Source organism: Lycorma delicatula, chromosome 9 (assembly GCF_047948215.1).
Source record: "Lycorma delicatula isolate Av1 chromosome 9, ASM4794821v1, whole genome shotgun sequence".
In the NCBI taxonomy this organism is placed as follows: domain Eukaryota; kingdom Metazoa; phylum Arthropoda; class Insecta; order Hemiptera; family Fulgoridae; genus Lycorma; species Lycorma delicatula.
Window position 1 is genome coordinate 60,052,073 of NC_134463.1, and position 15,519 is coordinate 60,067,591.

General features: G+C 27.6%; 1 protein-coding gene across 1 annotated transcript in view; it reads left to right on the forward strand.

Annotated features, from left to right (window-relative positions):
* Positions 1-9,099, forward strand: part of qless (decaprenyl diphosphate synthase subunit 1 qless) — a 456,058-nt gene extending 446,959 nt beyond the window's left edge. The window contains exons 7-8 of the mRNA XM_075374783.1: positions 6,333-6,527; positions 8,626-9,099. Coding sequence (XP_075230898.1) covers positions 6,333-6,527; positions 8,626-8,847 — 417 coding nt within the window. The 3' untranslated portion in view covers positions 8,848-9,099. The remainder of the gene's footprint in view (positions 1-6,332; positions 6,528-8,625) is intronic.
* Positions 9,100-15,519: the final 6,420 nt, after the last annotated feature.

Consider the following 15,519-nt stretch of genomic DNA (forward strand, 5'->3'; position numbering starts at 1 on the left):
GAATTAAATTCAAAATTAAACATTTATATGCTAATATAAAAAAAAATTTAAGGATAAAAAACATAAATTAATAATACTACAAAAACAGGTTCAATTCATATTAACAGCAAATAAATAAAACTACATAAGATGCTCCTTGTTTTCATCTAGGTTGCTTTCACCGAGGTAATTTAAGATAATCAAGTAACAGGTTAGATAATAATAAGTCCTTATTGAAAACCTAAAGTTAAAAAGAAACCTTATAAAAAAGAAGCTTGCTGATTAGTATAAAAATCATGTTCTTCATTTTTTGGTGGTCAGAAACAAATTTATTACTGCATGTTAAAAAACGAATCTTCAAAACTTTTATTGAGTAATTATAAAGTTCTTTAACACAACTAATTGCATTGGTCATAAGAATGTCATGACTATAATTGATTAGGTAACTCTCATGAATCAGGTATAGGCTGGGCACTTGTATGTTGTAAGAGATTCTTTTTTCTTGCCACCACAAACTGCCCCAAACAGTCAATTTTCACATTACAGTTTTTTTATTTGTATTGTACTGTACCGAAGAGTCATAGCTGATATGAGGTAAATTTTATCAGTGCTACTAGAGGTAAGAAGTGAAAAAGTAGGCTGGATAATTATAGTAGCTCATTGCTCTTTCATGGTCTTGCTCCTTCATTGTAATTAGACCAACTTGGGCCCAGAATTATATTTTAATTGTGACTCTTAATACTTTAATAACTTCATCTTGTTAACAGAAGATAAAAGTAGTCTTATTTGAGAGACCTAGTTATTTTTTAAGATTGTTCCCTTTATATTTAACAAATACAGCCTCTGATAACTTTAGAAATCTTTTTAGTGGCTATGTCCAACAATTTCATTAATCAGTCTTGATCACTCTACAGTACAGTTGTTGATGGGTATAATCCTGGGTTTTTAATCTGATGAAATAGCATGGTGAACATGGTAACAGCTGCCTGATAACCTAATAAAATGAAAGAATATTCACAGAATTATTAGAATCCTGCTAAAATTTTGATGAAAGTGTCTTGGATGGATTATTAAAATCTAGCAGGGATTATACTTCCATTTGTCCCAAATAAATTAAGGACCATGTTTTGGCTGAGTTTAGTGACACACATAGTATAATTTTAAAAAAACACGTATAAAACTATAATAATAAAAATAATACTGATTATGGATAAGTTAGTACACTGCATATCTTACTATAAGCCATTTCTTATAAGGAATCTTTTATGATTTCAGAATGTCTGGGATGTACCTTAAAAATTGAAGTAAGAACAAAATGGCTACAGCGAAATCTACATTTAATAAAACTAATAATAATTAAAGATTAAATAATGCATAACCTCCATAAAACAAGTACTAACAGCATGCTGTAGTTTTAACAGAAATATTACATCTCTCATTTCCAAAATAATAAAAAACAAAAATAATGCATTCATATTGTTTTACATCCATTATTAAAGCTTGAATGTTCTGTTTAACATTATTTTTTTTTTTTTTATATTTTAAATTAAAGACATTTATTAAACATATTTACTTGAACAACAATAATTCAGTCTGGAATTAATCAACAATCTTTTATTCCATATTGTTGCAACTGACTTATTGTCTATTTAATTCCAACCTCTATAGGATAAAATCTCCATTAAGTTAGATTCTCAGTTTAAAAAAAAATTGGCTAAGAAATAATAGCACTAATAAATTAGGATGCTAATAACATGGTTAGAGTATTTGTATTAGGATAAGTTTGTATTAGATAAGGAAATTTTAAAAAGTCTTATAAAATATCCAGAAAAATATTTTTATGGTTTAAACAGTAAACTGAGTAAACAGCTGTTGTTACCTAAATGGTTATGTGACATTATCATGAATAAATACACATTACTTATTACAACTAACCACTCCACTGATCTTCCGTGGTGGAGTGTTAGCAATCTCTGTCCTTTATCTGGAAGTTTCTGGGTTTGTATCCCAGACAGGCTTGGCATTTTTCACACGCAAACAAATTAAATTTTTTATCATAATAAAAATGCAGGATGGTAATTACTTGTATAATTGGGTGAAAGCCTGTTATTGCCAGAATGTGAAATATAAATTTATTTATATTTGTTTTATCAATTATTTTATTTTAGTTTTTTTTTACTTTTATAAATAATTTAACTATTTTCAGTAAATTTTTATTTTAATAATATGATGCAGAGAAACAGGAAAATTAAAAAAAAATAAAGTAAAGTTACTACCTTTATTTGATGTTGAAAATATTCTCTACAAGAGTGGAAATTTCAGTGTACATTATTTTTTAAAAATTACTTCACTTAAGTACTGTCCATGTTTCCATATATATTCAGTAAGTCGATTCTGAAAATTTTGCGTAGCATGGCACCTGTGTTCTCCAGAATGCTGGCAATTTCCTCTTCAATTTGTGTTTTGAGCTGAACAAGGTTTCTTGGTCTAGTCTGGTATACAATGCTCTTCAGATGTCCCGATAAAAAGAAGTCGTAACTGAAAGGTCTGGAGATCGAGGCGCCCAAGCAATGTTAGTAGTCTTTGAAATTATGCGATCCCCAAAACAAATGTCTCACTGCTGTCATAGACTGTCAGAAGCGTGTGAGGTGGCTCTGTCCTGTTGAAACCAGGTTTGCTGAAGGTCAAGATTTGGAAGAGAATGAAACCTAAAAACAAAAAAATGTCTAGCATGTTGACATAATGTTGAGACGTCACAATGACAGCAGAGCCTGTTCACCTTCAAAGAAGTAAGAGCATATCACCCCACGATATGAAACTGCACACCATACAGTAAGTTTAGCACTGGTGAAGCTTAGCAGGGTTTGTTTGTGACCAGTAACAGAAGTTCTGCTTAGTCACGTATCCACTTGTAAATGGGCTTCATCTAGCACCCAAAGATTTTAAATAATGTTAGCATTCTCATTGATTTTAGACAATAGTTTTTTATAAAATTGCAGATGCAATACACAGTCGTTAGGTTTCAGTTCTTGGACAGTTTGAAACTTATAAAAATGAAATTTCAGTTTATGGAGAATTCTGTGCACACTCCTATGTCCAAGTTCCAATGATGAGGCAATCTTCTGCACCGAATGACGAGGACTCTTTACTACTACAGGTTTCACGGCATCAATGTTTTCTGGCTTAAGTACAGACAATACAAGCCCACTAGGTTTTTTCAAAGCCAAATCAGTTTCTCCAAAGTTTCGAACCCAAATTTTGATTGTGTGTATAGAAGGAACTTGACCGCAGAGAGGGACCGCAGAGAGGGTCAAGTGTTCTCATCTCAAGTGGATCTCATAGTGTTGTCAAAGCACTCTTTGTGCAGCTGTCACACTGTTACCATGTCAGTAAAATCCCCTCACAGCAACCGCATGTTCTGCACCATTTCTCTACTCCATCACAACTAAATGTCTGTTATTGCTGTACAGTTTAATGTCTTTCTCCCACATATGTACACCTATTGGACTGTCTACATCAAATTCAAAATTTTCCATTTTTCTGAGCCACTCTGTACTTATTTCTATGCAGCTCTAACACATTTTTGAAAAGAATCCTTTCAGTCTTAATTACATAAAATCTTAATTAGAAGGATTAAAATATTGTTTGTTATAATTTTAACTTATTTTCTATTTGTCTTTCCTTTTCTAACCATTTCATGTAATTTCCATATTAAGTAAATTTTGTTATCAATCAGTATTGTTGTCTCAATTAGATTGGATGATTGGTAGAAGTATGCTATAAGAAAGTCAATAATTTTTGGTTAATTTAATTATGTCATCAGGCATATCACATAATATGTTATTTTATATGAGATTATTTATATGCTCAAATTATAATAATTAAATGAAAATTGTAAATAAATTTGAAAGCAAAATTTGTTTGCCCTAGTGTTTAAATCAATCTGGTAACTTTCTATTCACATACATAACATGTAACTTGTGTTACATACTAAACTTACACCATGTATGAAAACATGTTGAGTTTTTTAATTAAAAAAAAAAAGAACTGGAAACTGGCTTAACTTTCTCAGTAAAGATATTGAATAGTGTAAAAAACAGGGAAAATAGATATACCACCCCCTTACACACTTTCCTCTAGGGACCAAAAGCTTAATGCAATTAAAGAATAATACTCAGAAATACTTTGACCAAATTTGGTGTTTAATGATTAAGCCAGTTAAGAAACATTAAGCAAAATTTAAAACATAATAATTTTGGGTAAGCCAAACCCTTTTTAGATTGAAGCCAAAATTTAACAAAAGCTAAAATTTATGTAAACTTACTTTATCCAAGTAAACTCAAGACTCATGTCATGAGTTTTTACTAATATATTGAGAAAAATATATAAAAAAACTAAAACAATTAAGGTAATTATTTCCCCACTTCTAAGTCTGATTGACTTTGAATTTCAGTAAACAACAAATATAGTATTACTTCTGTACTGGATTTCAAATTCCTATGATGCCCCCACAAAAAGTTGAAATTTTAAAATGGTGGAAAATACTCCACCCCCTTGTCTTATTAATTAAAAAATTTAATGGGTTCAGTCCCCCCATTTATTGAAATATTTGAGCCAAATTTATAGTTTTTATATTCAGACAGACCAGAGATATTTACCAAAATAAAATACATCTTTCTGGAATCTTCCTTGGATTTTTGTGTTTTTCAGTTTGAGGTGGGCTTGAAATATGAGATTTACAAAATGTCATCTCCAAGATTTACATACTTTCTCTTTTACTGCTATATCACTATACAGCTGTTGCTGGAAAAGTAAAAGTAGTTTTATTAATTTTTAAAGTTTTAAATTTGGTTTTAATTGATGTTAGAGTAGTAATATTAGAATATATTCAGCTCTTGAAGATATTTTGTTAATTGTAAATAAGGCCATTGAATAAGTGAAAGTATGTTTAAAAAAACCTGTTAGAATAGTATGAATTTAAACAACAGTATATCAAAATTATTTTATATTAATTTTGACTTTTACTGTCAATTTCACCTGTGGAATTCAATGTTTAATTGTACGTAATCATTTGAAGTCATTTTTAGTAAATATAAAGTAAGCTGTTGCACTAACATATTTTAATTTTACTTTGTATGATGGTTATTTGTACTATAAACATATAATTGGATTAAAAATTTGAGGAAAATTTTTTTATAGTTGGCAGCATTTATAGTTGGGGTAAGTGAGTGTTTTTAAGAAAGCTTACAATAATATAGATGGAGAGAAATTACATCAGCAAATTTTCCACAGATAAGTGAATGAGGTTGATTATGTGAAATTGCTACTAAAAAAGATGAGTACAGAAAATGTAGAAATCCAGAATAAACTTGACAGTACCAAGTATGTACGCTCGTGGAAAAGTGATGTCAAAAAATTATTCTTACACTTACTAAAATCACAGTATATAAAATTGTAACCCAGTTTACTCAAATACCCAGAAATGAAATTTTAGCTCCTTCAAAAAAAGAATGAGAAACTAATATTTGAGAGTGAAATTCTACAGAAGATATTTGGTCAAACTGAAGTGGAAGGAAGTTAGAATAAGGAGAAATACTGAAATCAAAATGTTGTTTATAGATGCATCTGTAGCTGTCATGAAAGCAAGAAGATTATGTTGGTCAGAATATATAATAAGAAGACTAATGGGGACTAAGCTGAAGAAATTACGTAAGGGAAACCCAGAGGGAAAAGACTGCTAGAAAGACCAAGACTCAGATAGTAAAGATAGGTGCAGAAGGATTTCAATCATTTGGGAGCAGAAGAACAGTTAGCATAGAGTAGAAAGGCATGGAAAAGGCTATGAAGATAAGAAATGAATTAGATTTGTGTGAACACGGCAATTAGTAAGTAATTTTCTATCGTTATTGTATATATTCCTTTCTAGGAAGTCCTGATTCTAAAGAAAGTTTGTTTCTAAAGCTTACTAAAAGCCAGTATTGTAGAGCTAAAAAAGCTCTACAGTATCAGTTTTGGATATTAGTATTCCCATCTTTAAAATGTTTTACCTGCATTTTGCTGCTGATGCTCATCCAAAAGTTTAATCTTTTGGTAAATGTTAGATGCTGAAATTTCCTAACGTAATAGAAATTCAGTATCATCATAATGACTGAATGAAATCATACAACCAATTATTTTAAATTAGTGAATGCAATTATCAGTACCTAATGGTTAGAATGCTTTAGAGAATTCTACAGGCTTTCAGTTATTCTTATTGCAACATGTCTGAATGAGACATTGTTCAATACTTTTGTTGTGACCCTCATACAATAATTTTTCTGTATAAAATATTATTTTAATTTTTTCATTTTCAGGTAGCAATGCTTGCTGGAGCTGATGAAAAATTAGCAGAGATTGCATTTCAGTACGGTCGAAATGTAGGTTTGGCATTTCAACTCGTGGATGATCTTTTGGATTTTGTTTCTTCTTCAGATGCAATGGGCAAACCTACAGCTGCTGACCTTAAATTAGGTCTGGCTACTGCTCCTGTACTTTTTGCTTGTGAAAAAGTAAGTTGTTTAAATGAAAAAAAAGAAAGGATCGTTCAAATTATATTCATCTTACTCGTTAGCTAGTTGAATGGTTATCTCAATCTCCTATCAACTGTAATACAATTATTGATCTGTAATTTCTGAAGGACCAGTTAAAAGCAGAATTTTTCTTAATTAGATTCAACTTCTCCTTGTTACCTGTTCCTGAACCTTGATTGTTGGGGTTTAATTAATGATAATATATTTGAAATAATAAACATGAATTTCAAATATACCATCTTAGAATTACAATTAAGTTTTTATTAAACCTCATAAACCCTTAGTGTTGACATAATATCCTCATCAAAAGCCTTTTCCAAAATTTTCACTTTCACTGCACTTTTTTCAATTTTGAAAAATATAATTTTTTGTAAACCCTTTGTTCCTTCATTTTCAAAAAAAATGTTAAGCATTTCATTATAACCAAAATTATGACGGCTTATATATGAAAATTAATCAACAAACAAACAAAAATTATTCAAAATTGATTGTTTGCTGATTAATTACAGAAACGTTACCAACAATCTTAATTATTACAGAAACTTTATGCTAAACATTTGTTGAAAATTACTGCTGAAACCTTGATTGCATAATGGCAATGAGGATTTTCTTGTGCCCACCAATGATTATTATGGAAACTGATCAACCTTTTCAGTTGAATCCAACTTGATCAGAAACAATATTATAGAAAGAAATTACAGATTAGTTATTAGTTTTTTAAAAATCACTTGCACTGTCTGTACATGTTGTAAATACAGTAGTAGTCTTCACAAAATTTTCTAAGCACATATGATCAGCATACAGAAGCTTCTTCATCTAACACAGCCTTTCTAATACTGTTCTCTAGATTTTCCTCAATATATTTTAGTACCCGTTCTTTCAGCTCCACTAAACCTGTGCTTTGTCATATTTCTTAAGTATGAGTGCTAAGAAAAAGGTTTCCAGTCTCATTTAGACTTTCATGCAACATTTTTTAAAAAGTCACTTGTCAAACAATGATTAGAGAAAGGTTTTGCAAACAGGCAACAGCATACTTCAACTTGATTGCAATCTACCAGTCCATACATATGATGCTATTTTACTGAATGACATTACAGTCTGCCATTTCAATGAATAACTTTAACTTTATTTAAGAATAACTTTAACTTTCAAAAAGTAAAAAAAAAAAAACAAGTAAAGAAAAGTTTGTATTAAAACAAATTAATAATAAATTTTCAAAAATATAAAAACGTTAACAATGAAAATAAATATAAATACTATTATATTAATATTAAATAATAAATAAATATTAATATTAAATACTGTATAAATATAGTAGTTACTGTTACTAGTACTATCACAATATTGTATTCAGTATAGTAACTATCTTAAAAAATTTACACTGTAATTATTTCTTGTTATAGAAAGTTGGTGTACTTAGATAAACATGTTTACCAAATATTATTGGTTACTCAATCCAATCTTGAGATATATTATAAATGAATTTTTGTAGTATTTGAACAATGTCTGGCCTACCTGAGGTTCAAACATAGAACCTTTCTAGTCTCATAACCCATTATATAATTCTTCATCAAAGACATTGTTCCAGCCATTTCCAAACATATCACACCATTTTCTCTCACCACCCTTGCTCATTAGATTCTTCAAAAAACTTTGTAGAGATAACTTATTTATTTTTCAGTCATTCTACTAGCTAAAAGAAATCTTACTGTTGAGTATACTTCACAGTGAAGGATTCTCAGTTGGTGTATACATTTTAAATGGTTGTTTCTAAATGTGCAGTAATAACACAGATGTCTTTTTGCCACTGCTAAAATTCACTTAGCCTCACTACACTGCTGGACTATGCAGGTGCTACCCATTCCTTACTTGTTGCATCTAAAACATAAATTACTTTTAAGGTAATGCTCATTTAACTAAGTTGTAGTAGTAAAGTATATTTCCCATTGCCATATGGTTAATTAGATTCCTGTTCCATTTTATTTTAGTTATTTCTTTAAATTCATTTATGAAAAATAAAATTGTTTTAAAATTTTGATGGAAGTTTTATCATGTTTATGTTTTTTGTTTTTTTCAGTATCCAGAACTGAATCCAATGATAATGCGAAGATTCCAGGAAGCTGGAGATGTTGAAAAGGCTTTTGAACTTGTGCATAAATCACAAGGACTGGAACAAACTCGATTTTTGGCGAAAAAACACTGCTTAGAAGCAGCTCGACTAGCAAGTTCTATTGCAGAATCACCATACCAGAAAGCACTTATAGTAGTTTCTGATCTTGTTATTAATCGTATGAAGTAGCAGTTGAATCACTGCCTTTATAGCGCTTACCTTTATTGCTTAACACAAGGATTCAATTCCGTTCCAGCGTCATCTTATTATGATAGACGTTTTACAATGACTGTCCATAAATGATGAGAATGAATCTGTAGAAGTATTTTGACCGGTTAAAAGCTATGCCATCTTCATCTTCATCATTCATAAATACCATCTACATGTATTATTTGTATTACCAAAGGTGAATAAAGTTTTATTTTTATTTTTTTAAATATATATATTGTATACAGTTTTTTATGAGGGAGTATCAATTAAGGTAATTCAATGTACTTAAAGCATAAATTAATTACTGATAATGCAATTAAAGATTACATCTTATGATAGTAAAAATTTATTTCAATGTTTTATTAGTGTACGAAAATTTTTGGATAAAAATTACTTTAAATTATAAATTCCTATTTGATAACTAAATGTTTTCAAACGTCTGTAGCTTTACTTTGTTTTTCTAAACTGAGTAATATTTGTTTGATATCCATCAAATGTTAAATTTGAACAAAGAGATCAACATGATTCATAGATTTTGCATCATGATGAACCACGTGAAACTATTTCATATATTACCTGACATGATCAAAACATAAATTAAATATGGTATCAATAAAAATTCTTGGAAACTAACATTATACAGCTAGTGAATTGTAATAAGTCCAACATAATAGATTATAAATTAATATAATGAAATTTGGATGTACCTAATTGTAGAAGCTGCTACTTTTGTAAATATTACAATGAAACTGATGTGACATTACTGCGAATACAAAATAAATAATGAAAACAAAATGTTAAATTCTTTATATTTAATTATTCTTATCTATGTATTAAAAAAATTTGATAAACAAATAAAAAAAAATTAGTTTTTCTGCTTCACTAATTAATTCAGTTACAGACTTCGTTGGGGGTCTTAAAACACTCATTACATCAGGCTACAGATAATCAGCATTCACCAACTATGCTCACTCAATTATGAGAGGAGTTTTAAGGAAACATAGCTTTTCTTGTACTCAAAGCCTTACCTTATGGCATTCAAATCGAGATATCTTAGCAACTAATTAAGATAGAGAATTTAGTCTTAAAACAGTCACAACAAGCCCCATTAAATGAGCTCAACACAATTCCAAAGAACGTTTTGAAGGAACATACATATTTCCTCACTATTAAAAATATACTCAAACTGCTGTATGTCAGCAAGTAATTAAGATATATAATTAATTTGGGTCTTAAAACACTCATCACAGCAAGCACCATCAAATTAATCCACAGTGACATAGTCAGAAAAATGTATGATAACAGTTTGACGGTGGAAATTATAACACGTGTGAATGTTGGACAACGAGTACTTCTGCCTTAAATTGATTTGACACTACTGTCCCATTTTCTTTTAAATGAAGACAGTTTCGTTACAGTTAGAATTTTGCGTGACCATCAAAGCACAAGGACAAATTCTGAACCAAGTAGGAATCTACCTACTGGAATCAGTTTTCAGCCATAGACAATTAATTGTACATGGGCTTATCATGCACATAATTTTTAAAAAATGTGAAAATGAGATGAAACCTAAGGATCAATGGACAGCTAATGTTCTCCAGAATGAAGTCTTATGAACCACAAAGTAAATTATCTATTATTATTTAAGTTAATTTATTTATGCTATTGTGGAGCAGCAAGGGTCCCCTATTTTTTTTTAGCTATCATTCATTATTCAGTTTTAAAAAAATATATTTCAGTTTTATTCACTATACTTTATTATTTATTATTAATATTAAAAAATTGTTATATTTTTTTATAACATTGTTATTTTCATTACATAATTTTTTTAAATTCATATAAGTTATCACCATTTATTGTGAACACAGTGAAATAACCTTTATGATAACATATTATTTTTTTTTTTTTTTTTTTTTTTGTTTTCAAACAATAACAGTAACTGAAGGGTGATATTTCTCTTAATTTTACATCATTACTGAATTATTAAAATTAAGCCTACAATCTTTAAAAAAATATAACGTATTATTATGCTGGATCATAAAAATATGAAATGGGTATTGTGGTTATTAATAAAATGTATAACCAAAAATGTTTGCTTAATAAAATTAATATATTATGACAAATTAAAACCATAAAACAAAAATAAATTTTTATGAAACATGTTTGATTTTGGACATGATTTCTCCATATATTTTATTAATAGAGTAATGCTGTAACTATTTTTTCACACATTAATAAACACGTAAGTTACAAATTTTAACTATTGTACATCCACAGTACTCATTAAAATTGAAATCTAAACAAAACAATATATTGCTGTTAAACTAATTTTTAAAACGGTTATAAATAGTCAATTGTCTGCTCTCTTTTATTAAAAGATAATTTATTAAACCTATCGTATTTGTAATATTTCTAAAAATCTTCACATTCCTTTTGGATTTACTGATAAACATTTGTTAAAGCTTTCCATACTACTTTATTTATTCTTGCGGACAGAGTTTGTTCACAAATATCTACATTATTGTCGCCCACTTCTGTCTGTGTTACTTTAGATGTAGAAATGTTGCTTTTTAAATATCTTGCTCTATGAATTTTACCAATATAGTTAGATATTCATCTATTGCCACCCAAACTTACCCATTCTTTGTTAAATCTCTAGGTTGCATTTTTCTTTTGAGCATTTTTCAACAAATATACCTTTCCTTTCTCCTGTTTAGTTTCTGGGAATGAGAATAATATGTACAAGTGTAAGTGAAGTATAATCTTGTAAAGTCTCAGGTCGACCATTTCTGAGATGTTTGGTTAATTGAAACCCAACCACCAAAAAACACTGGTGTCCACGATCTAGTACTGAAGTCTGCATAATAGTAACTGCCTTTATTAGGACTTGAATGCTGGAACTCTTGACTTCCAAATCGGCTGATTTGCGAAGACGCCTTCACCATTAGACCAACCCATTGGGTAAACAAATATATCTAATATATCTACAAATATGCCATCTCAGTTTATATTGAGAGCAAAATGGTTGTAGTAACCAAAATGGCGATTCAGTAAATAGAATATTTTTAGACAATCTGCATACATCGTTCAGATATTTGAAAAAGCGATAACATTATCTGTAATTTTAATAAACAGTGACCAGTATAATGTAACTTTTTAAATGAATAAATTCTTAGAACTGTTATTATATCTGTTTGTTCTTGTTGCCATTAATTAAAATATATTATTTAATGTCTTCTAGTCCAGTTTAGATCAGCCAGTTGATACTGTATAATATTCAGTCCAATATATTTGTTGTTAATATGTTTCAACTTGTAGCAATTTTTATGTTAATGGTATTACATCTGATATGATTCTTAAGAAAATACTAAAAAGACAGTGGCTTTTTAAAAATTTATTTTATACTGTATATTTTTACTATTTAACTTTGTCAAATTAAAAAAATATTAACTTAATTATGATTAATTGTATTTTATAAATTGTATGAAAAACAATAGTATACTCATTATGAATAGTTATTAACTTTTGTTTGACTTTATATCATTAGTTGTGAAACTGAAGTTCCCTGGTTCAGTTCCCTGTAAGGGTTCATGGTGAGAGTAAACTTTAAAGATTTCCTTATCAGTAAAACCATATGCTAAAAATATATATATCGTATGAAAATTGTGTGATGTAATCAACAAGATATGTATTTGATGTAAATTAAATTGTTTTATTAGGGAAAAAAATGCTTTAAGTACTGGATTATGAATATATGGTTGTATTTTGTTTTTTTTTTTAACTTTAGCTGAAGAGGTGAAATAATTTAAATTACCTATTAAATTATTGTTTGCTCAATTCTTGAACAGATTGTATATTAATAAATAATATTTAAAATATTAATTTTATATACATATATATAATATATATATATATATATATATATATATATATATGTTACCTTATTATTATAGATTATAAATAGTCATAGTTATATTAAATATTGTTTAACAATTTATTCTTAAAAGTAATATTTTTATATGTAATATACTTTTTTTAACATTATTTTATGTGTACTTAGAATTTCTGCTTCCAAAAAAAAAAAAATATTTTTAATAGAATCTAATACTTATGTTGCAATGCAGCACGTTCATTATAAAAATCATTCAAATAAAAATCTGTTTTAAGGCACAGTTTCTGCCAAAGGACAATCAGTACCTGTTTTCATGGCTAGTTTTTATCACTACAATGTACCAGTTGTTTTTACATCAGTTGATATAAATATAACAAACCAAATGTAATTTTTACCAGTATGTATTTTTTTTGTTGTAATTATTGTTTTTTCTTTAATGAAACGCCATTATTAATATTATCCTTAATTTCTTGCAAGTGTGAAGAATAAATACAAGAAATGGACAAAAGAACAAATTTTAATAATTATGTAACTTGTAAGATTTCTGAACTTACAATACATTTAATGAATCTAATTAATGTATTATTATGTAAAATAAAAACATAATTAAATGGTTCTTTAAAAAACCTATAAAAAAGTATATTGCATTGTATTTATTATATATATTATTTATTTTTTGTTTACTATAGCAGTTGAAATTATCTTTTTTTTAAAATTCTGTACTTTCAAACTTGGAAGTTCCCAGACAATACTGGCAGACTTTAAATAACTTGTCCCTGAATGAAGGATACTATTATTACCATTATTATTCTTTTAACTTATTCTAATTTCAGAACAAATTAAATGTAGTAACTAAAGAATTAATAATAATTTGAAATATTGGCTTATTATTAGAGTACATTTTAAGTTTGTATATATTAATATTTACAAAAATAATAAAATTAAAAAATAAATCAGAACAGCTATTCTAAGTATACTGTGACATGAAATTCATATTGTAATATATAAATTATATATATATGGGCCTATTCTCTACATTATTATATAAATAACTTTTCATAATGAAACTATTTTTTGTAAATTCATTATTGGCTGCCGTACTTATTTATTTTTTTATTTTTTTTTTAAATTAAATTGCTCTTATTATTATTATTATTATTTCTTAGCTATGTTTTAGGTTATAATATTGTAAATACTTTGATAAACTTTAAGTTTTTTTGATTAATTAATTATTCAGGTCACTCTTTTTTAATATTTAAGATTAATTAGCTAATTTAATAATGAAACACTATTTTATCCTATATATTTATTAATTGTACTGCCATAGTTTATTATTATTATTTTTTTTTAATATGTATTACAGTTATATTTACCACAATTATCATAATGTATGACTTTTTTTTTGTACTGAATTATATTTATTTTAAAAACATTTCCTATACCAACCTTATTTATTTACATTACTTTCTTTTAACAATCTTAGATAAAATTATTTTATATAATATAACTTTTGTTATATTTTTAACGTAAAACTTCTTGTAATGTACAGAATGTATAACATTGTTATCATCTGTAGTAGGGTAGAGCCCTGATTATCCCAGATGAAACAGACCTTGCCCTCTCAGATAATCAGAAACTAGGATAATCCAGAATTTTATTTAAATTTTAATTTATTAAGTACAGTATTGTGCTTTAAGTACATCTAGTATTTATCTGATTTTTCTGTCTGTTTATAGATAATGAAAATATATTTTTGAGATAAATTGATAAATTCTATTCTTAATTGATTATATTCTTAAACATTACTATGTAAAATCACTGTGATTTTTACTTTTAATTGTTATATTCAGAGATTATAATATTTTAACAGTAACTTTTAATGTTTAGTTCAACATGTGTTTGATTATTCATGAAACCTTTCTCCAACAATATATCTTGAAAATATGGGATCAAATTTAGCAATTGCTAACAAATTTACAGATAATTGTTTGCTGGTTCCCGTTATCTAATGGATATTGAAGTACATTTTAATGTTTACTAGCAGTAAACTCACCCACCACATACTTGTTTCAACAAGTGTTTTATTTACAAATAAATCCTTCATCTTCTAATAAGTCTACATGAAAAAAATTTGTCTCTTGTAAAATTAGACTAGCAACATTTTTGAATAAATCATAGGAATAAAATGTTTTCTCCTCTTCATAAAAGTCATTATTATTAATTATTTTTAGTTCAGCTGGAAGGGAATCTACTGTGCATATTTTTTTATTTATTTTTTCTTTCTTATTTTGGCCAACAGTTGTCTTACCTCCTCTATCTTAAGAGGAAAATATTTTGATAGATTCAAAACAGAATTTTGATTAAATGAAGCTATAAGTAAGGAAGGGTTTTTTTTTATTTAAACTATATTTCATGTAGTTTCATATTTTACAACTGTCAAAAATTGTCATTATTTTTATACATTTCCTAACTTTTATAACAGCACCATTAAGCACTTATGAAATATAAAGTGAAAAAGTTAAATTTGAACTCAAAAGTGATGGGGTCTACTTCAATTGTTTTGATATAAATAAATAAAAAAAACTTATGTTACTAGCTTTACAATATATACGTAATATACTTAACCTACTGGTCAGATTATTAATTTCTTTTTGTTATTACTGATCATCCGTTTTTTGGTGCTTCATTACAAAAATGCTTCAAATCTGGTTAAAAATTTAGTGTTTGAATATATGTGTTATTAAAAAAAACTTAATGTT